Source organism: Bubalus bubalis, chromosome 15 (assembly GCF_019923935.1).
Source record: "Bubalus bubalis isolate 160015118507 breed Murrah chromosome 15, NDDB_SH_1, whole genome shotgun sequence".
Lineage (NCBI taxonomy): Eukaryota > Metazoa > Chordata > Mammalia > Artiodactyla > Bovidae > Bubalus > Bubalus bubalis.
Genome location: NC_059171.1, coordinates 67,441,831 through 67,464,429, shown reverse-complemented (window position 1 = coordinate 67,464,429; position 22,599 = coordinate 67,441,831). Strand labels below are relative to the sequence as shown.

The window sequence follows — 22,599 nt, the reverse complement described above, 5'->3', positions numbered from 1 at the left end:
GTCAGAAGTAACTGAGTGACTAACATGTTCATTTTCATGGTGGTATCTCCTGGAGGGCGTGTCAGGTGGGACTGCAAGGGGTAGGAGGGAGATTCTGGGGTCCTAGCCATGTTTCTTTTTTCTTGACCTGACTTCAGGTTAGACCAGCATGTTTGGTTTGTAAAAATTCAGAGCCACACACTTCTATTTTTTATGTATATGTGTTACACTTTACAAACTTTTTAAAAATCACTCTGGATGCTGACTTCATTTAGAATAGATTTTGTTGTCATAGAGAAGTTTTATACCTAATCAATTGCAATTTCTGTATTTGTGATTCAAAATAATGTTGCTTTTAGCTTTCCTCCTATTAGTTCCACTTTTACATTTACAGAAAAAAAAAGAAAAAGGCCTCAACTAACGATTTTAATTAAGTCTAATGGGGGAGGAAAGGGTGGAGTTTGGCTCTCAACAGGAGGCCCTGTGATACCTTCAGGGATGGATGTGGACCTCTGAAATTACAACAGAATTCTGTTGGATACACATGGACGTTTTTCTGAGAAGTGTCCACAGTTTTCATCAAATCCTCAAGGGTCTGTGAAAGACCATAAGCCAGAGGGATTCTTACAACTCAAGACTTTTTCATGTATGCGCCTCTTCAAATGTTTCTCAACTCTTAAATTCAACCCATAGCCCTCATCAGCCTGATTCACCAAATTGGTCTCACCCATCAAAATGAATTTGTCTGCTTCAATGGAAAGAGTGAATGGGTTTCAGCTCTGTCAAAGGTCATATATAATCATCAGCTATTTACTTCTTCATCTCCCCATTGGGATTCCAGGCCCGAAGCCAGCGAACTTTGCATCCACAGCGTGAACCTACACCAGGTAACGGTGGATTGGACTCCAAAGAAAGTCACTGCACCTATTTACGAAACCAGATTTATTAAAATCTCTCTACAAGTCGGAAACGGCTGTCTCAACATATATACACATGTACAGGAAGGGTCTAGTGTTTCGAAGCCCCAGCAAACCCAGAGTCCTTAGCCGGGTCATGTATCACAGATACAACATTCAAGCAACCACGAGAGCGTTAGTGCGACAGAGGTCTCTGTCCTCCTTCTCCAAGTCCCATGATTCTGTCAAGGTAATATTGCCAATGATCATTCACATTTCACGTGGTCTTAGACACGCAGGTTATTCAGACAGACACAGACGACAGAACAAGTGTCAGAGTGAAAACAACAACAAATGTAGAAAAGGTACGACGTATGTACAGAGTACACAGTACGTGAGGTATACACGGTATTCTCACAATGCATGTTAGTAGTTTGCCTAAGGCGTAGCCCTTAAAGGTGACTGCCTGTTTTTGTGCCATTTCTCAAATACAGTATGTTTGGTTTACCCGTTTAACCACCGGATTTCAGTACTGAGACATTTACTGTTATTTCATCTGTTTTTTTAATGCAAGTGGCAAATCTCTGTTAAGTTCTATCTTCCGTAGGTAGTGAGTTCCCATCTCTGGAAGCATTCAAACAGAGGCTGGAGTCCCATCTGTGAAAGAATTTGGGGGGTCGGGGGCGGGGAGGCGATTTCTACATTGGGAGGTGGTAGAGAAAGGAAAGAAGTTGGACTAGATGACTTTTAAAGTCCCTTCCGACCTTAAGGATATGGGGCTTGCTATTTCACTCCAGATACCAATGAAACAGATGCATTTATAAACCACACCACAGATGAAATATTAACAACCTGTCATGCAAAACTGCAGACCAGACCCATGGGGGTGGTTAAAGACTAATTCTGGAAGTTAGTCTGAGAGCTGTCTAAGACTATCCAAAATTTACTTTCTCTGAAGCACAGAAATTTGCTCTTGGGAGAGAGGAGTCTTCTTATCTTTCTCCTCCTAGACAAAATGCTCCACCCTGAGATGGTCTTGGGGGAAAAAAGGAAAGGATAAATGCTAACATATTTGAGGGGAATCAAAACAGCTAAAGGCTTCCAAGTGCTCAAATTCTTTTTAAAAGTCTCCAGTCTCTCTGTCTGAGCTCAGAGTTCTGAAACAGCCAGGAGCTTGAATCTTTTGTGATACTCTTCCACCGTTAGCTGGTAAGTGCTTTTATAGTGAAAGGGGAAGGGGCTCATTTCAAGGTCAGAAAGAAGGCATTAGTGCAAATGGGGTCTTGGCAGGACACAGAGGAGAGATGATTCTGGGTTCATGGTTCAGGCAGGCTCCTATGCCCCTGAAACAGTCTGCTCCAAAAACATGAAGAGAGGGCGAGTGTTAAACCAAACCAGAAAAAAAACAATTTTCCAATCAGAGAAGCTGGGGGTAGCGAAAGCCTGGCTACCAAAGACCAGTTTGAAGATGGCAGGTTTATTGGCCCAGGTAATTTGTCACCCTGTTAAAAATATAGTTATTGCCTAAAATGCCATTGTGTGATTCATTTCCTCTCCCTTTAGAATGTTCATTTCACTCCATCACACGCTGCAGGATATTCATACTCCGTGCCACCCAGAAAAGAGGCGGAACCCCCAAATCCAACAAAGGGATAGTTGGCGAAGGTTCACTGAGGAAAACAACTGTGTAGGGCAGCCAATCAGAGTGTACGCTGCGCACCTCCTCAGTCATGCATCTGGAAGATGAGAAAGAAGGGGCGCCATGCTGAATTCAGCAGCCACAGTCTCCACGCCATCACCTGTCTGATTGGCCTCACGCCGAAAGGCCTGTCCATCTTTAGAAATGGAAAATGCCATGTGTGAGAATTATGAGGTTTCTGAGGTTTGGGGATTAGCAGAAGAAGGAACTGATGTCACTGTCCTCCTGGTACTCTGGAACAATCTGGTCGGAAGTTCCTACTTCTGAGTCGATGTACCCAGGTTCCAAGACAGACTCAAACCAGGGATGGAGTAAGATCTCTGGGGCAGTGAGTCTCTCCGAAGGCTCCCGTCTCAGGAGGCTGCGAATGAGGCACCTGGCTTTGGGAGAAATGTGGTCAGGAATGCAGAACTGTCCACGTCGGATTTTGGAGAAAAGGGCACTGGGGTCTGAGTCATGGAAGGGGTAGCGCCCCACCAAAAGGGTGTAGAGCATCACCCCAAGGCTCCAAACGTCCGCTGCCTTTCCGGAGTAGGTCCCTGTGGTGTTCAGAATCTCAGGGCTCACATAGGCTGGGCAGCCGTGTTTGTCTGACAAAGCATCATCTTCTCCCTTGATTATGTGTGTATCTTCAAGACTTTCCAGTCTGAGCTGGGTTCTGTAGAAGACATGAAACAAGCCATTACTTCCAGATCCAGCTGCTATGAAAAACAAGGCCTTCCTTCCCAATAATAGGGCCCACAGGCACTCAACACAAAGGCCCGAGGAATGCCAGTTACCCCTTCATCCAGTAAGCACTGCCTTGCAACCTACCCAGGAGGACTCCAGATTTCACAAACCAATACAAACTGCAATAAAAATTAGCAAAGTATTGAGAGAGCACCTGGGGTGGAGGGTATGATGCAAAGCCCCAGATACTATTCATGATGCTAGAGCTTAGAAGAGATATCCTAATAGGGGTTACACAATTTACTAAGTGCACATTGCAGTTGTGGGAGCCTGTGTCAGGAGAATGCTGACATTTCTCCAAAAGCTATCAGGGAAGAACAGCTTATCCTACTGCTTCAGGGAGAGCCGGAGAATCCTATAAGCCGATCTTATCTCTTATCGTGCCACTGACTGCCAGGGTCACTAGGACCGATGCTTGGCAATACAGAACATTACAGAACCTGGAGCCCAAGGTCACTGATATTGCACACGGATTGTCAGCACTCCTGCTCACATTGATATACACACACAGAGAGAATTCTGTCCACCTGAGCCCAAGCCCACAATGGCCTCGACTCAGGAAAAGTACGGGGAATGTTAAGTACGTGCATTGGGATATTTAATTGCAAAGAATGCCAGGACAAGAAGACAAAGAAAGCAGCTGGTGGATTTGAAAGATGCAGGACACCTAAAATGCCCAAGTACGTGTACACATGCACACACGCACAAATACAAATACACACACACACACCCCCTAGGATGGCATAGCACCACCTGAGCTCGTTTACCCAGATAGGGATTCATCTGTTCAGGTGACAACTAATCTGAAACATCTTCAGTCAAGGCTCTCAGGTGAAGCTGCAGGGGCCTCCCTGTTCAGATCCAGCCACTCAAGCCTCCTGGGCTCCGCCAAAGCCCAGAGCCATGTGGGGAGCCTCCAATATCTGGTGGCCACTGTGTTCCCCGGGCTAAGTTTCTCTGAACTAGCCCTGTTTCAGTAAATCATTGGTTGAGAAGGACGCAAATATTTGGTACAGGCTACTGGGTCAATTCCTTTTCCTCTTAAAGGTCTAGTTGTTTTTTTTTTTTTCTTCCTGCCTTCCTGTTCCCTGGAGTGTAGTATACATGTGCTAACTTCAGTATGTCCTCAGCCTGACCTCCCCCGTCGTTATGTAAAATACCCATTGGTTCTGTAAACGGAAAATATGACTCAACCCACACCGTGGCCGCTGATTGGTTCCTGTAGCACTAAAGCCCTGCACCTGTGCCGCTTACAGGGCTAGCGTCAGCCTGCCATTGCTTAACCCTCGGGTTGCCAAACTCCACGCACATGACATTCGCCTGTGCAATGGTGGATTTCAAAAGTAAGCAAGGAGGTGTGTAAGGCATGTTTCAGAAAATACATCACCATATCAAAGGAGAGTGTTCCAGGAACTGGAAACTTCTTCATTGCCAACACTTTGCTTTTCTTTGCTAATCAGTATGTTCCAATAACTCTTGCAAGGTCAGATGCAAAGCCAGGTTTTCTGGCAACTCAACAACCCTGTACATTTTCATAGGATCGGGAGTTAAGGCTAAAATGGCACAGGTGGGTGAGCCCCGCATGAACAGCTACAATAGGAGAGTGCACACCCACCTGTGCAACTGGGCAGTGGTATTGCTCTTAATCTTTCCACAAAGGATGCGGCCCACCTCCTAAAATCAGGTAAGGTTTATCTCCTGCGGGTTCCTGAATTCTCTTGTCTGAAACCTCAACTCTGAATCTTAATGTCTCATTATTGTCTTATCAGGCTCATCTTGTTCTTTTAGGAGGTAAGCCATGATCTATATTTAGCAACCAATTCCATCCAGCTTCCATTTCTTATTCAACAGTGGCTATTTTCTGAAGATGTATCCAAACAAAATGCCTAAAAAGTCACTGGACAAAGTGGAGAAAATACTGGGGGCCAAGCATGACACAGAACAGAAGTGTGGGGTGAAGGAAAGGAGAGGTTTCTGCAAACAGGACAGTCTGACTAGTTCTGTGACACTTCCTAGGTACCAAAAAAAAAAAAGGCACTCAGTATAAACAAGGATTTTAAAATGTCCTCTAGGAATCGATGCTGTGAAGGGCAGGCTGACATTTGTACCGGAGAAGAACTGACCTTTCTGACAACAATGGGGAATAAACCTGATCCCAGGGTGGAAGTGGGGAGGATAACCTATCCTCACGTGATATCCCACAAATGCACCAAGGTGTCCCCAGGCCACATTCACAAGGGTGCAGGAAACCCAGCTGTGGCATTGGCTCTTTAGGAGAGAGGACTTCTCAAGACTAACTCTGGGACAACTGAGCCCTTGATGTTGTCCTCAACCAACTCACCACCCCTAACTGCTCAACCTGCAGCCTCGTTTCGGTTCCAAAAGGCACAGGAGAGGCTGTGGAGGCCGCTCACCTCTCTTCGGTGGAGAAGACAAACTTCCTAAGCTTCAGGTCCCCCAGCACAATGGCTGACTGGTGGCAGTGGGCGACGGCAGAGACAATCTGCTTGAAGAGCCAGGCGGCCTCCTCTTCCCGCAACCTCTTCCGGCTGCGCACGTAGGAGTGCATGTCCCCAAAGTCCCTCTCAAAGAAGACGTAGGCCTTTGTTTCCCCAAGGATCACCTCCACGATGCCCGTGATGTTCCTATGTGATGGCAGCTGGATGTAAGGCCGGATTTTGTCCTGGTAGTGTTTAATAGGAAACACCTGCAGAGAGAAGTGGACCCGCTTAGGAGGCTAGAGAAGCAGAGACTGCCTTCCAGCAGCTGGGCTGCAATTCTCAATCTGGGGACTCTTGTTGACATAGGACTTCCCAGGTGGCACTAATGGTAAAGAACCTGCCTGTCAACGCAGGAGACATAAGTGATGGGGGTCTATCTCTGGGTTAGGAAGATCCCCTGGAAGAGGACAAGGCAACCCGCTCCAGTATTCTTGCCTGGGAAATCCCATGGACAGAGGAGCCTGGCAGGCTACAGTCCAGGGGATTGCAAAGAGCCGGACATGACTGAAGCAACTTAGCATGCACGCACACACCCCCATTAGCTCTTAACCCCACTTTATGCAGTAGCAGCTACCCCTAACACCCCCAAACCAGAAGCATCTAGGGCTCTGGGCTAGCAAATATCCAAAGAGCTACCATATGGATGGTTTCTCTGTATGGCCTTCCACAAGCTCCAGAGAGCTAAGCCCCGAAGTCCCCACCCTCTGTGGCCCTTGCTCGCCAGCGGGTGCCAAGGGGCTGACAGAGGTCCCTCTGGTATCTGCAGGAGCAGTCCCTGGAAAGGCATGACCTCCTGCAGACCAGGAAGGGCACAGAAGGTGGTGACTATGCAGCTTCCAAGTGGAAGCAAGGGGCTGGAGAACACGCAGCTCTGTCATTACCGGGAAGGAACAAATGACTCCAAGTCTGTCAACACAGCCCTAAGCAACCTGCCTGGGCTGACTCAGGTATAAGCAGTCTTGAGGTAACATTCCCACAGGAGGGATACAGGATCCTGAGGGCAGGGGGGATTCATTTGTTTATCTATCTCCCTACCCCCCACCAATTCCCACCCCCACCTTCACCCAGGACACCAGTAGCATCTCCTCTAAGAAGCTGACTGGTCTCTTTAAGGGCCTTTTGTTTAGTCCGGTTACTCATATCCTAGACTCAACTGGAAACGGTGACACACGGATTGTCACCATCTGGATTCGGCTATTATCTGCTCAGAGGAACTGGAAGGGGTTGCACAATGACCAGACCCACCCCACCTCTGAGGCCTGGCTGCTCTGTCACCAGCTCGAAGAAATCTCTCCGCTGCCCCCCTCCTCCCATCCCCAGCCCACACTCATACTCCTCCCAAAAGAGCTCTTAGCCCCAGCGACCCAGAAGAAAAGAATTTCCCCCCCTTTAAAACTGGGCTTGATCATGCATTTGAAGTTTCGTTCGGGTCGGCCAGTAGATGGCAGCAGCGAGCCCAGGGAAGTTGGGGGGTCAGGTGAGTTGCAGAAAACCCAAGAGTGACTTTAACTGAGGGGTGAACCTATCTTTCAGGTGAAAAGGAGGGGCCCAGAGGATTATCAGAAATGTCTGAGACCGGGGTGTCCAGCTCGCAAAAGGTAGATGGACTGTGGGAATGTTCTGCGTCTACTGGCGCAGGAGGAGAGCGCGGGGAATCCTGTTTCCAGTTCTACCTCCAATTGGATGGCATCCCTTATGTTCAAAGGAAAATCGCTGGCCGGACAATCAAGACATGAATGGAAGCGAGGGTTCCTAGCCGGCGCGGGCTTCCCAACATTTCCATTCCGGCCAAATCCCCGCGCCCTGGCTGGAAGACCCCCCGCGCCAGACTGCTCTCTGGGGAAGACAGGGTTCCGGTTCTAGCGCGGGTTCCAGCCGGAATCCCCAAGACCTGCGCCCGACACGGACCTCCCGCCCCCTGACCACCCACAACTGAGCCCGGGTGCCTCGCAGCCCCGGCGAGAGAGCTGCCAGCTACTCCAAGCTCCAAGCAGGCACCCACTGCAGGGCGCCCTTCCAGAACGAGGGGCGGGGGGACCGAGGAGAATGAGAAAAGGAGAACGGCATGGCCCTAGAATCCATTTCAATTCCACAACTTATATGGAGCGCCACGCACTAAACTGGGAGCTAAGGAAATAATATCTAATAGATATAAAGCAATTAAGCACCGCACTTCCTCTTGACCGCCGAGTTCGAATTATACCACTCCATCCGAACCTCACAATTCCCAGTAAGGAGATCCTGGTCAAATGCTGCATTCCCGGGCTCAAACCCACTTAACCGCCTTGCCCCAAGCCCAAACGCTGGCGGCACCTTCGGTTCCCGGGCGAGACCTCAAACACTTTTGCCTGCCACCGTGTCCCTCCTCACCCGCGACCTCCGCCGGGTCCCGGTCCCCCGGGTGCGTACCTTGCAGCGCAGCTCGCGGCCGGTGTGGATGCACAGCGCCCGGGACACATGCTCGCGCTCAGCCAGGGGCAGCAGCAGGTAGTCAGCGATGCGGCTGGGCCCCGGCGCGCTCCCGGAGCCGCCGCCGGCCCCTGGAACTGCGGGCGGAGGCTGCGGGCTGCAGGGAGAGCCAGGGGGGCTGAGGTAGTCCGGGGGGCTCGAACACTCGTAGAGACGTGGGCACTTGGCCGCCACGGCCGCCGCGTCGTCCGCGTCCAGCAGGCGTTTGGCCGGGGTGCCCCGGCCGGCGGCGAGCAACAAGGCCGGAGTGCGGGGCTGCGAGACGCCGTTCATGGCAGAGCGCACGGGACCGACCCGCATCCCGACCCGGGCCGGGGCGGCCCCTGCTTTATAAGTCCTCGGATCCGCCCGGAAAGGCGCGACGGGCGCCGCGACTTACTCCAGCCCGGGGGATGGAGTTTGCAGACGGAGCTTGGTTCTGCCCCCACCGGGGGCAAAGCTGGAGCCGCTCCTGGTGCACGCGGGGATCACGCTGGCAGCGCGTCCGGGCCGCGGAGGCCGGCTCGGGTCTCCGGATCCCCGCGGGTACCGGCTCGGGGCGCCTCGCAGAACGGGGGCAGCCGCCGCTATTGTTGTCGAAGCTGCCGACAGTCGGGGAGGCACAGGCGGCCGGCCTTCCCGAGGTTCAGAGCGGCGAGCACAGGATTCCGCAGGCTCGCTGGAGCCACGGAGCAAACACACTTCCCAGAGCAAGAAGTCTCGTAGCGAAAGCCGGAGCAACTTTTCCGCGGCGCTCGGAATCCGGCGCGCTCCTGGGCTCCCGGCGTGAGTGTGCGCGAGCGAGACGCTCTCGGAGAGAGTGACTGAGTGTGAGTGAGTGTGTGCGCCGCACCGATCCCAGCCAGTGCACTCCTCCTTCTCCTTTTCCTCCACCTCCTCCGCCTCCCGGTGACTCACGCTGTATACACACACACTCACAGGCCGGGCTGTGTAAACAGTTGGGAAGCCGGGTTGTGCAATGAGGTGACTGCGACGACTCCGGCCCTGCCGCCGGGCGAGCAGTCACCGAAGCGGAGTGGGAGGACCGGGGCGGGGCGGGGCGGCGGGAAGGGAAGGTGGAGCTGGGTCGGTGGGGGCGAGGGGGGTGGCCCGAGGGCTGGGATGCTCCGGGCTGAGCGCGCTCCGGCGCAGGTGGTGAGTTCTGAGCCCGCTGGGGCGCGCGCACACGTTCCCCCTAGCTACCCCCACCCCCAACAGGCTGGTCTAGGCAGGAGGCGGCGCGCGCCCTCCCGCAGGCCGTGGACTCAGAGCTGGAAGCCGGGGGAGGAGGCGGAGGAAAAGTTCCCGTGACGTCAGGGTCCCGGGGAAGTGGGCGGGAGGGGAGGGGCCGCGGGAGGTGAAGCGACCGGTGATTGGTGCGCGCTCCTCATTCACTCAGAGCACAATGGACTGCGGGCGCGCGCACCAGCTCTCCAGCACCCGCCGCTCGGTGCGGCCGGAGGTTACTCCTTTTGCCCCGGGGGATCCCCTCGCCGCTCCGCGCCTGGGGACCTCGGGTTGGAGCTGTAGGCGTCGCCGAGGCCCGGCGGTAGTCGGAGGAAGGGAGGAAAGAGAAGGTGATGAATTCCAGAATCACTCATTCACCCCCACGCGGTAGTTCCGGGGAAGACCTATGCGTGGTAGTGTATGTGACGGTTGTTTTTTTTTTTTTCCCCTTTTCCTGCCCCCTCCCAGCTCCAATCCCCAGCGTCTGTTCGCTTCCACAAATAGAACCTTCTGTTGGATGAAATAAAAGCAAACACTAGGCCTTCTGCTCTCCTCCACCTCCACGCCCCTCCCGCGCCTGCCGCCCGCCGGGATTGCACGGAAATAGCTTCTCCCGGCTCCCCGGCCGCCCCTTCGCTGTGACTCGCAGAAAGAGCTTCCTGAGCCGCGGCCGGTGGGAAACAAAGGATGTGGGGAGAGGGCGGAAGGGGCCCACGTGGCCGTCGCCGAATTCCTGTCTCCTCCCGGTGCCTCCTCCGCAGCCTCCACAAGCGCAGCAGGGTCTAGAGCCCCGGGGCTAACCCGGTTCCTTGGTGACCGGATAGACAGTGATACTGCCTACACCCAGGCAGTCCTGCCAGGGCGTGTGCACGCACTCGTGCAACCTGATTTGGGTGAGCGTGAGATGTGTCAGACCCTGCGCAGAGCTCCATGAAAAAGCAACCTAGACGCTGTCGTTTTTCTTTCGAGAACCAGGTCAATTCGGAGTCCCTGGACACCGAACATAGATAACTGTTATCAGAGTCCCTTCTGTACTTCTGCTAAATGCTTCATTTTCTAAAACCAGATCGAGCCCCAAGGATAAATCCTTTTCCATATTAAGTCTCCATTCATTCAGCAAGCACTAATGAAGCATCTAGAGGCTGAGGATTAGGAAGATGAAAATTAACAATAGCTAACATTAATTGAACTCTGTAATGTGGCAGGCGCTGTTCTTAGCGCTTGACACACTGACGTTTCACCACTACCCAGTGGAGTTATTTTTTGTTCCTTTTCACAGAGAAGTCTGCAAAGATTAAGTTACTGGCTGTGGTCAAATTCGCTACTGAATGCATTCAAGCTCTTAAAGCACTTGTGGAGACTCAAAGGAGAGATTACAATTTGTAGAGTTAGGTAGGATTCCATCTAGAAAGCATTTGACCTGGGGGGATATTGGGATTGTAAAAGATTTGCAAGGAGTGAGCAGGGTGGGGAGGTTGGGAGGGAAGGTGGGGCAGGTAAGACAGGATGTGGGGAAGAATCAGGTTGAAGTTAAGAGACCAGGTTGGCTGCAAGGGTGGAGCTGAACCTGCAGAAATCAACGGAGAGAATCTCCAATGCCTGCTGAGAGGCTGCACTTGATCTTGTGACCAAGAGAGAGTCCACCCAAGGTTTTCCTTCTTTCAAGTTCATTTTGTGCAAGTTATTTAAGATCCACTGAGCTGCCCACTGATGCTGAAGCTGAAATTCCAATACTTTGGCCATCTGATATAAAGAACTGACTCATTGGAAAAGACCCTGATGCTGGGAAAGATTGAAGGCAGGAGAAGGGGATGACAGAGGATAAGATGGCTGGATGGCATCACCGACTCAATAAGCGTGAGTTTGCGCAAGCTCCGGAAGTTGGTGATGGACAGGGAAGCCAGGCTTGCTGCAGTCCATGGGGTCACAAAGAGTCAGACACAACTGAGCGACTGAACTGAAACTGACTGAGCTGCCCACTGGGCATCATCACTTGGATGGCAAACTCAGCAAAGGCCATCAGCCTCTTTGTCCAAGGTGTGCACCTCCTTCACTGCCTCTTCTAAAAGAAAGGCATTGCCACCATCATCCCTGGGGACAGAATCCCTGGCAGTCATTTCTCCTTGAATCCACCTTTTTCCTGTCCCCTCCTGGGTTGTCACTGGGTCCAGTCCTAGTCCTGCTTGCTCTCAGAGACATCCCCTGGCCGTCCCCTGCTCGGCTGCCTGGGGCTGCCCCGCACAGACTTTTTCTCATGCTCCCTTGCCCACTGGATTCCAGCCCATTCTGCCCAGAGTGAGGCCCTGAAGGAAGATGGGAAGGTGCTGCTCTGGGCCCTGGCTGGACCTCCTCTGTGGCCCAGCCACCCCCACCTGCCTTCAGCCAGCCCGTGTGTGTGGCTCTCACCAGGTGCTGCCAAGATCTGCCTACAGGACTCAAGGATTTATCCACCCATGCCCACCCACCCATGCCCACCCCACCCCCTACACTGGGGGCACTGAGAGTGCCTTTTGGGAGTTTTGGAAATTGCCTTGACTGAGTAGGGCTACCTTGCCCAAGTTCACACTCCATTCCCAGGAAATCCAATGACAGGTGATTGTAAACAGGTCCATGCTCCTTGCCCAAATTTGAGCCAATTCTGAAGGGCATCCCAGTTTCAGCCCACCCATTTAGGGTCCACTGAGTTCATCCCTAAGATTGCCTCCAGCCTGGCTCTTCTCTCCACCCAGTCCTATTCCTTCCTTCCCCTTCCAAAGGTGTTTCCATAATAAACCTCCTGCATTCTAATCTCTATCTCTGAGTCTGCCTCCTGGGGGGACCCAACCATGGTGCCCTCTGCCTCTTCCTGGTCCTAGCTCACTCTAGGCACTCCGGCTCCTGGGAATCAAAAGACACCAATTTCCTCCCTCCAGCCCTAGGGTGAAAGCTGCTTCATGATGTATTGCTCATCTCTGGGCTGCCCACCATACCGTGTTTTGTTCTATTTTTGTTTCTGTTTATCTAATACCTTTATAACTAGTTCCGCAATTTAATTTTTTCCACTGAACTTCCTGGCCTAGGTTTCGTTTTCCTGTCTGATACAAAACCTGTACCTCTCCCATGTCAATCCACTCCTTGCCACTCTCATGATCTTAGTTCAGGACCTTCTCCTGGCTTCCTGCAGTAAGCTGCTAACTGGGTCACTCGTTCATCCTTTCAGCATACAAAAGCACCTACTCTGCCAGTGCACCTACTGGATGCTGGAGTTACAATAGTGCACAAAACCAAATGTGGCCTTGAGCTCTTTAATCCATTCGCCACACAGCTATCAGAGTACATTTTCTTAAATTTAAATTTGATCACATCAGGCCCTGGCCTAAAAACTTGGCAGGGGCCATCAGAAGGTAAAATCAAAATACCCTCTTTTCTGGCCCTACTTTCCTTTCCAGCCTTACCTTTCTTGTCTCCTCACCAGCACCCTACCTATGCCAGATCCTGTAGGGACATAAACACTTCTTGCTAATTCACACATATTCATTTTTGCCTGTGCTGTTTTCTCTCAACAGAATTCCCCCCTCCCCCCTGCCAATAGGATGAACTCCTATTCATCCTTCAAAACCCCACCCAGATTTCCCCTGCACTGCTGTCAGATGTCAATGTTATCCCAAGCACTGTTGAGTCTTCCATACAGCTTTCTTTCATGGCATTGTCCACTCAGCTATGTCCCAGAGGGCAGGGACCATGTCTTATTTAGCTGTGTATCTCCCGTCCCCAGCCCAGTGTCTGTTATAAAGGGAGGGCTTACTAAGTGACAACCAAATAAATGTACTCAAGGGCAGAGGGTTATCCAAAAGGAGGACCTGAAATGAGGGACAAGGCATTTGGGCCAAGGCAGGGGTGTGGGGAATAAGGCACGAAGTTAAGAGTTGAATGTCTAGCCCTAGAAGGAAACAGGATATGGTGGAAAAAAAGGGGGGGGTGGTGCTGAAGTTTTAGGGGCCTCCGGCCTGGATGCCTGGAAGGACAGACGTCCCCTTGGCATGCAATCAAGATAGCCAAGGGGACAAGTGAGCTAAAATTGTTGTCACTTCATTGCTGGGCTTTTCCTGCTGGTGAAGTCTGGACTGAACTTCCATCAGACTTTTCAGATACTGATTTGAGGAAGCCTGTTGCTTTTTAAAATTTTATTTTATTTATATTTATTTATTTTTGGCTGTGTGGGCTTTTCTATAGTTGCAGCAAGTGGGGACTACTCTAATTGCGATACGCGGGCTCAGTAGTTGCTGCTCGGGCTCTAGATCACAGGTTCAGTAGTTGCCCCACGGCATTGGCAGGCAGGTTCTTTACCACTGAGCCACGAGGGAAGCCTGCCAGGTGCTCTTTATAGGCTTAAATTGTCTCACCTGTGAGATGGGCTGCTTTTCCTCCCCAGCAAAGTTCTCATGGGAACAAATAGCTGCAAATGTGTAAAAAGTCCTTATGAGTTATCTACCCATACACAGATGTGATGATCAAATATGAGTATGCCTTGATTTTAAACTATGTGCATTTAGTCAACCAATATTCATTATCAGCTTGCCACATGCCAGAGTCAGAAAAGGCCTTTACCATGAAAATCCAAATTGACAGATACAAATACACAAGTAAATAGGATGTGGACTAGGTCATATTCTTCCTGTGTTAAAAGGGTTCTTTGCCTTATAAAAGGGTCTCCCACATGATGCCATTAGCAAGCTCCTTTGGAGCACTTATGGTGTGGTTTGGTAAAATGCAGGTGCCTTGAAAGCAAGATCATGTGTGTGCGGTGTGTGTTCCCTCTGCAGCTTCAGCACTATACTGAGCTGACACCAGAAGGGCGCCAGATGACAAGTTGAACCGGGGGAAAAAAAAATTGATTTACCTCCAGCTTCTCAGGAAAGCACATATTGCGTTACGTAATATGGGGAAATCTGTATTGATTTTGGGGGATAAAGTTAGGCTACTGATGAGCTCAGGCTTGACTCATTTTCATTCATGCCCAGGTAGGTGCCTGGCAACAGCATTAGCAAGGTTCTGAGTGCCTTTTGCATGCGTGCTCAGTTGTTTAGCTGTGTTAGACTCTTTGCGACCCCTATGGATTGACCCTATTGACTTCCCTGGTAGCTCAGATGGTAAAGCGTCTGTCTACAATGCAGGAGACCCAGGTTCAAGCCCTGGGTTGGGAAGATCCCCTGGAGAAGGAAATGGCAATCCACTCCAGTATTATTGCCTGGAAAATCCCACGGACAGAGGAGCCTGGTATCCTACAGTCTATGGGGTCGCAAAGAGTTGGACACGACTGAGCAACTTCACTTTCACTATGGATTGTAGCCTGCCAGGTTCCTATGTCCATGCAATTTTCCTGGCAAGAATACTAGAGTGGGTGCCCTGCCCTCCTGCAGGGTATCTTCCCAACCCAGGGATTGAACCCTCGTCTCTTACTTCTCCTGCATTGGCAGGCGGGTTCTTTATCACTGCTGTCACCTGGGAAGCCCCACCCATTCCAAAATGCAGAAAAATGCTCAGAGCAGCCAGGACTCCGGATTCCACCATTTGGCTTCAGGGTACACAGGGCTTTGCAGCCACACATGACATGTGTTATGCTCCCTAACTCCAAATTCTAAACCAGTAAACACACCAAAAGAAAATCAGTCCTGAATATTCATTGGAAGGATTAATGCTGAAGCTGAAACTCCAATACTTTGGCCACCTGATGCGAAGAACCAACTCATTGGAAAAGACCCTGATGCTGGGAAAGATTGAAGGTGGGAGAAGGGGACGACAGAGGATGAGATGGTTGGATGGCATCACTGACTCAATGGACATGAGTTTGAGTAAGCTCCAAGAGTTGGTGATGGACAGGGAAGCCGAGCATGCTGCAGTCCGTGGGGCCGCAAAGAGTCAGACACGACTGATCAACTGAACTGAACTGAAACACACACACACACACACAAAAATCGGGACATATTTAAGAAAAACAATGCTAGTATTTACAATAAGGTTCCAAATACTGGGAAAGAGTTGAACATTTACTGAGTTCCTCCCATATGGTAGAACTTTATATCTATTCTCTTGTTTAACATTCAAAATTATCTCATAAACTAAATACCACCATTTTCCAGATTCCCAAAAAGGCTCAGAGATGTTGATTAGCTTGTCTAAGGTCACACAGCTGGAAGGTGGCCAGTTAGAATGAGAACCTTCTTCCGGTTGACCTCAAACCTGGATCTTTCAGCTTTATATGCCACCCAAATTCCCAACAAAGAGGAAGATTATCCAAACATTTCTTCCCTTCAATTTTTTTTAAAGTTCAGTAAAAATCTTAACCTTTTAAGAACTTACCCTCTCCCAGCAAACATTTGCTTACACAGGCACGCACATACACAGATAGAAAATTAAGATTCATGATAGAGCCTCAAATCTGACTTTGCCTGATGATTTAATCAATTCTAAAGAAAATCAGTCCTGAATATTCATTGGAAGGACTGATGCTGAAGCTGAAGCTCCAATCCTTTGGCCACCTGGTGCAAAGAACTGACTCATTGGAAAAGACCCTGATGCTAGGAAAGATTGAGGGCAGGAGGAGAAGGGGACGACAGAGGATGAGATGGTTGGATGGCATCACCAGCTTGATGGACATCAGTTTGAACGAGCTCCAGGAGTTGGTGATGGACAGGGAAGCTTGGGGTGCTGCAGTCCACGGGGTCTCAAAGAGTCAGACATGACTGAGGGACTGAACTTCTAAAAAAAAAATTTATTGAGGTAAACAATAAAGGTGTAAATATCTATACAATTTGATGACTTTGGAGGTAAGTATATATTGTGAAACCATCACCACTATCTACGCCATTAGCATATCCATCACCTCCAAAAGTTTCCTCCTACATCTTTTTTTTTTTTTAATGATTAATTTTAAGAGCACAGGAAGCCTTAGATCCTCACAGGCCTCCCCCTGACGTCTGTGGGGGCCTGGATGCATGTGAAAATGAGAGTCTGTGATCTGATGTCCCTTCTCTGCCTGCTCCCTCTGCCCCAGCTCCCGCCCTCCCCCGCCGTAGGGTCTGCAGGACACGCCCCAGCCATGCCAACATCCACACATGTGGTGCTTCCCTTGGTCTTTTGTTGACCACCCACAGTTCTAGAGGTACATACAACAGATCTTGCTGGGAAAACAGACCCAGGAAAGTGACTCTTGGACCCAAGAAGCAGGTTTGGGGCGTTGGGGCAGAGGATTCCCCCGTTCTGGTACCTGGAATTTGGTCTAGGCCAGCAGGTGCAGGGGCTATATAAGGCACACCCCCTTGGCCACATGGGGATGGATGCAGCTGGCAGAAGGCCAGGGCAGGGTCTCATCTCCTGGGGTCTAAGAGAGAGGCACTGGTCCCAGTGACAGATTCCTGCGAGCTCTACGAAGACCTTCTCTCTCACCTCCTCACATACTCTCTGTTGCCTCTGGCCTAAATTTAAAAGGCTCTTCCAGGAACTTCCCTGGTGGTCCAGTGGTTAAGAACCCACCTTGCAATATAAAGGACATAGGTTTGATCCCTGGTTGGGAACAAAGATCCCACCTGTCAAGGAACATCTCAGCCCACTCACCACAACTACGGAGCTGCAACTAGAGAGTCCATGTGCCATGGCGAAAGATCCCACACAACACAATGAAGATGGCACGTGCTGCAGCTGAGACCCACGCACGCAAGTAAGCAAATAGATATTTAAATGCTCTTCCAATGACCTGATCTATAATTAGCATTATCCCTGAGTGTCAGGAATGAGCCTGAGTGGAAAAGGCAGAATAAACAGAAATATAAGCAAATGACTGCAGTCCAGTGCAGAAGGGAGTCTGTCAGGGAGAGGAAGGAAGGATCAGGGCAGACTTCACAGAAGAGGCGGCCTCAGAAGACCACCCGTGCTATGTGCATGCTGCGTGCTAAGTCACTTCAGTTGTCCCCGACTCTGGGACTCCATGCACTGTATGTAGCCCGCCAAGCTCCTCTGTCCATGGGATTCTCCAGGCAAGAATACTGGAGTGGATTGCCATTTCCTACTCCAGGGGATCGTCCCAACCCAGGGATCAAAACTGTGTCTCCTATGTCTCCTGCATTGCAGGTAAATTCTTTACCACTGAGCCACCAGGGAAGACTGTTAGCAATCTATTACTTGTCTCTACGGACGGCTTCTCCAGGGTTTAAATACAGTTGTCAGGGTGATGGACTGGAAGTTTCCTGGATCCCGGGATAAGCACAGCTCCACAACTGCCTTAGATGGAACAGAGAAACACCCCTCACTTTCTTCTGAGTTATCTGCTGCACCTTTCATCTGTGTCAGGCTCAGGACTCCTTTGGCCAATCACATGCAACAAAAGTGCCACTCTGAGGCCTCCACGGCTGTGTCATAAAAGGCCGTGCTGCTCGTCTTTTTCTGCAGGACACTTGCAGTTGGAACCTGGTGGCACTAGTGGTGAAGAACCCGCCTGCCAGTGTAGGAGACATAAGAGACCCTGGGTCAGGAAGAGCTCCTGGAGAAGGAAACAGCAACCCACTCCAGTTTTCTTGCCTGGAGAATCCCATGGACAGAGGAGCCTGGAGGGTTACAGACCATGGGGTCCCACAGGGTCGAACACAACCAAAGCGACTGAGCACACTCACACATGGCCAGCTAAGAAGTCCGTCTGCCCTGAGGACACTGTGCTGGAGAAGCCACAGGTAGACCCTCCAGGTGAAAGACCCAGCTGAGCCTGCCTGGCAGCCGTCTCAGCCCAAACAGGTGAAGCCATATTGGGAGCGAATCCTCCAACCTGAGCCACCTGCTTCTTCCCAGCTGAGGCCCCAGACACCTCGATGCGGACAAGAGCCACCCTTACCTTGGCTGTCCTGAATTCCTGACCCACAGAATCGTATACTCTCTAAGTTTTAGGGTGGTTTTGTTACACGGCAATGGATGACCAGAATAACATTCTGAAACCATTCTGGATAAATAAGGAGGTCTGACAGACAGGACCTCACCAGCCCATAGGACACCTCCAGATGCTAAGAAACACAGCTGCATCCTCTGAAGGTGGACCCACCCCACGCCTGGCACAGGGCTTGGCCTGCAGAATCCAAGCTGGATCTCACAGCCAGGTAGCTCTGCTGACCAGAGACACTTTCTTCTCTTCTGCTGGCATCCACATGAGCCGAGCTGACAGGAAGGAAGGCATTTTCTCAAAACTCAGATAATTGCCCCATAGTCTCCTTGAGCATCTCCCAGGATTTGGGGAAGCCCCCTGTCCTCAGCCCTTGCTAGCTCTGCCTCAGTGAGTCATCTCAACATGTAAAAATTCATCACACATACACACGCCTCCTTTGGGCTGCCTTTTCCCTTTTCTCATTAAAAAAAAAAAAAAAAACTCCACCCAACCCTGATCTGATCTGAGATCTTCAGGCTATCTTGAGGTAATTCATCTTGCCTCTTCAAACACTCTCCCTCACTCTGGTGGCAGCCAGCCAAGCCCATCTCCCTTCATTCTCAAAGGAAGCCTGGCCCCGAGCAGAGGACTGTTTGGTTTCTGAGATTTTCATTAAAAAAAAAAAGCCTCTTCTGCAGCGTTTCTGAGGAAGGCTGCAGGCAAGAACTGAAGGGTGGAGGAAGCGGGGTGCAGATCACATTGGGTCATGGGAACTGCAGGGGTTGGGAATGCTATTTCAGCCCTGTGGTTGAAAGGCCCCCAGCTCTGGATTCCTGGCTCTCGGTGCGGAGGTCTTTTCCCCTTTGGTCTAACTGGCAGCTGCAAGTTCAGTACGGGCAGCTGTCAAGAGGTCTGCAGACTTTATACCTCACCTTATGCAAGCCTGGAAGACAAGAGTCAGGCTTTCTGTGGAAGGTTGAGGAGGGATGGTCCATACAGCCTGTGGATTCGGGCAGCCTCCTTCACCGGGACGCTGTCAGTTAAAGGCGATTTGCCTTTCTCGAGGAAGGAGACCCACCTCTCCTGAATCCCCACTCTGTGTGCTTTGCCTATGTTGGGTCATTTATCCTTACAACAGCGCTACAGATTGGTAAGATCATCGCCACTTGTCAGCTGAGGCAAGAGAGGCCCAGAGAGGCTAAGTAACTTGCCCAAAGTCACACAGCTAGAGACATTAGGAGCCAGGGTTCAATCCAAGGTCGGACCACCTCCAGGCATTTGCCCCTCCCTTGTTCCTTTGCCCCTCCGTCTCTCTCCCTCCCTCCCTCCCTTGCACACTCTCTCTCTCCACTTCTTTTGAGGAAACCATAGAGTAAGTACTTCTGCTTAACCTATATAGGGTGAGACTACTACGGTTTCACCTGTGGGTTCGAGGGAGAGCTTACCTAGTGCATGGAAAACACAATCCAACTTCAAACTTGTTTAAAGACCTTTGGAGAATATTCCTGTTTGGGGCCTTGAACCTGGACTGGGGCTCGGGAAGGGACCTTTGTCCTTGGTCAGAGTCAGTCTTCATTCGGCCCATTCTTACTGAGTTCCTGCTGGGCACCAGGCATCATATTAGACACCCACAGTGGAGCACAGCGCAGTCCTCCGGGAGCTCCCAGTGGGAGGAATGGGGAGGAAGGCGGCGGCATGGAGACCGCGGTCTGAGCGGAATGAAATAGATACCAGAAGAGGGGCACAGTGGAAGGAGAGGTCAGTCCTGTCAGAAGGCTCCTCACGGACCAGGCTGGAACCTGACGTTGTCCTGGGCAGGGTCTGAATACACGTCAGAGGCAGATTCACTCGGACCGGCTTCCAGGAACTTGATACACAGCGAGAACTACGTTGATAAAAGCAGGCATCCGGCAGGAAGTACCCATCAGCAGATCAATGAAAGCGTTCCCTTTGCCTGACAATGCGCCCACAGGAAGCCACTTTATCAGAAAGTTACTTGCACAAATGGAGTCCACAAAGGGCACCTGGCGGATATTAAGACATCTATTTCAGCCCAGGTAGCTTGAAGCCATCTCTGACCCTAAAAGGAAAGTCTTCTGCAGGAAACATTCACCATCACCTTTGCTCTGGTAAAACTCTCTCCACCCTTAGAATAAAGATGAGGTATTATTATTAAAGCAAAGCTCTAGTGCTCTACCAAAGATCGCCCGAAAGCAGCAGCGTGAAGAACACATAGACTGTCTCCCCTCTGACTTTCCGAGGTGACCGTTCTGGACTGACAGATTTTAGGGGCCCAGGTTCCCTCCATGTTGGGTCTCTAGCACGTCATCCACGTGATCAAGGCCAGGTCCCAGCCAACACCAGGTCCCCTCTGGCTGGCAGGGGAGGAGCCGGTGAAGGAGCCAAACCCCTTCAGCCTGGAGATGGCCGGTGTCCTGCACTCATATTCATTCCCATGTCTTTTGGTAGAACTTGGTCACATGGTCCCACCCAACTTCAGGGGAAGCCGGGAAATAAAATATGTCCCACCGTGAGCGCAGAGAGGTGGAGAGAGGAGGTGTAGGTGGAACCCTAACTATCTCTGCTTCAAATGGCAGTTAGGGTGGTTTCCAGGTGTAACCAAAACCTTAACTTAAGCCAGCTTCAACCCACAGGACAGCTTTGGGCTGACTTTAGGGCTGGCTGATACACCACCTCAACCCTGTAGAGTTCCCAGTACCCACCCTGGGCACCCCCAGGCCTGGGTATCACATTCTAACATGACAGTTTTCAAAGGAAGAAGAGAGCATCTCTCCCTGTGTTCTGCCTTAGGTGAGAAGAGAGTTTCACCAGAGACTCCACTCTACCTCCAGCGAGTATCCATCCATATACCATTGACTTGAATTGGGCCACGTGCCCGTTTTGGAACAATGACTGCTGTTAGAGGCTGAACTGCGGCCTCCCACCGCCTCCCCACCCCCCTTCACATACTGAAGTCCTCAATCCCCAGTACCTAAGACTGTAACCATATTTGGAGATGGGGCCTTAAAAAAGGCAGTATTTTACTTTTATTTATTCATTGGCCGCACTGAGTCTTCACTGCTGCATGAGGGACTCTTTCCAGATGCAGTGAGTGGGGGCTACTCTCTAGCTGTGGCGCAAGGGCTTTTCACTGCAGTGACTTCTCATGGTGCAGAGCGCAGGATCTAGTGCACGGGCTTCAGTAGTTGTGGCTCACAGGCTTAGTTGCTCCTCAGCACAGGGAATCTTTCCAGACCAGGGATTGACCTTCTCTCCTCTGCATTGGAAGGTGAATTCTTAACCACTGGACCACTAGCAACGTCCTTAAAAGAGGTAATTAAGTGCAAATGAGGTTCTGTGGGTGGGCCCTAATCCAATATGCCTGATGTCCTTTTAAGAAAAGATTAGGACACAGATAACACACATTCCAAGGGATGACCATGTGCAGACACGGTGGCCATCCACAGGACAAGGAGAAAGGTCTCAAAACAAACCAAACTTGCCAACACCTTGAACTTGGACTCTGAACTCCAGAACAGTGAGAAAATAAGATTCTGTCATTTAAACTACCCCGTCTGTGGTGTTTTGTCAAGTAGCCCTAGCTAGCTGGTACAGCTGGCAATCAGAATGGATCAATCTGGTCCACTCCTGGGACGCAGTCGGTGTGAGACGCAGCTCGTGGGAGAGGGGGGGTCTGGGTTCTGGAGAAGAAAGTTGATGGGAGGATGCTGGGCGCTCGCGGGACAACGCCTGTGTTGGATGCCAAGGTTGCCCTCCTCCCCCGCGGCTGCGGCTTGACCCCTCTTCTCAGACCAGCTCCCTTTCTGTGCACACCAGCCCCCTGCCGATTTTCTCCGACAGACATCAGTACAATCGCTCGTTAGACTTCTGCTTCCCCCTTATCATCACTCTCCAGTTCTCTTTCTAACAGCTGCTCCAGTCGATTTTGCTAGGAGTTTGGCAGGCTGGGGTGGGGAGGGTGTCTCCCAGCTCCTCTCCCACGTGGCTATGCTCTGCCACCTGGTTCCCTCCACTGAAGACCAGTCCTACTTTTACTCTACAACAGCCTCACGTCCCAGTTGTTGGGGGACACAGGGATGCTGGTGAATGTTTAACAACCTGTTTAGTGTTGCTGTATTTGCCAATTTCCGTGGTGTAAATACCCACCGTGGTCCATTCTAAAGGACCCACAAGAGGCCACTGAGCACAGAATTGGGAAGAGATGGCGCACAGTGG

The 22,599-nt window shown here is 50.9% G+C and overlaps 1 protein-coding gene, 1 long non-coding RNA gene and 1 other non-coding gene across 3 annotated transcripts; 2 read left to right on the top strand and 1 right to left on the bottom strand.

The window, feature by feature from the left end:
• Window positions 1-906: 906 nt before the first annotated feature.
• TRIB1 (tribbles pseudokinase 1) lies at window positions 907-9,138 on the bottom strand. Its single transcript, XM_006066297.4, has 3 exons — window positions 8,214-9,138; window positions 5,718-6,010; window positions 907-3,232 (listed from the first exon to the last, which is right to left on the bottom strand). Exons 1-3 carry the CDS (start codon window positions 8,571-8,573, stop codon window positions 2,767-2,769), a joined length of 1,119 nt encoding a protein of 372 aa, XP_006066359.2. The 5' UTR covers window positions 8,574-9,138; the 3' UTR covers window positions 907-2,766.
• LOC123329501 lies at window positions 4,847-7,583 on the top strand. The gene is made up of 2 exons (XR_006545040.1): window positions 4,847-4,987; window positions 7,338-7,583. It is a non-coding gene; the product is annotated as an uncharacterized LOC123329501 (long non-coding RNA).
• A 5,452-nt stretch (window positions 9,139-14,590) lies between the features above and the next one.
• Window positions 14,591-14,662, top strand: TRNAC-ACA. Its single transcript has one exon. It is a non-coding gene; the product is annotated as a tRNA-Cys (tRNA).
• Window positions 14,663-22,599: the final 7,937 nt, after the last annotated feature.

Bases quoted from the DNA above. Each gene is read 5' to 3' on its own strand.
- TRIB1 (XM_006066297.4), bottom strand. From the start codon at position 8,573: ATGCGGGTCGGTCCCGTGCGCTCTGCCATGAACGGCGTCTCGCAGCCC. The intron at 6,011-8,213 runs GTACGCACCCGG...TTCTCTCTGCAG, and splicing joins GCCGCGAGCTGCGCTGCAAG to GTGTTTCCTATTAAACACTA. The intron at 3,233-5,717 runs GTGAGCGGCCTC...TGTCTTCTACAG, and splicing joins GTCTTCTCCACCGAAGAGAG to AACCCAGCTCAGACTGGAAA.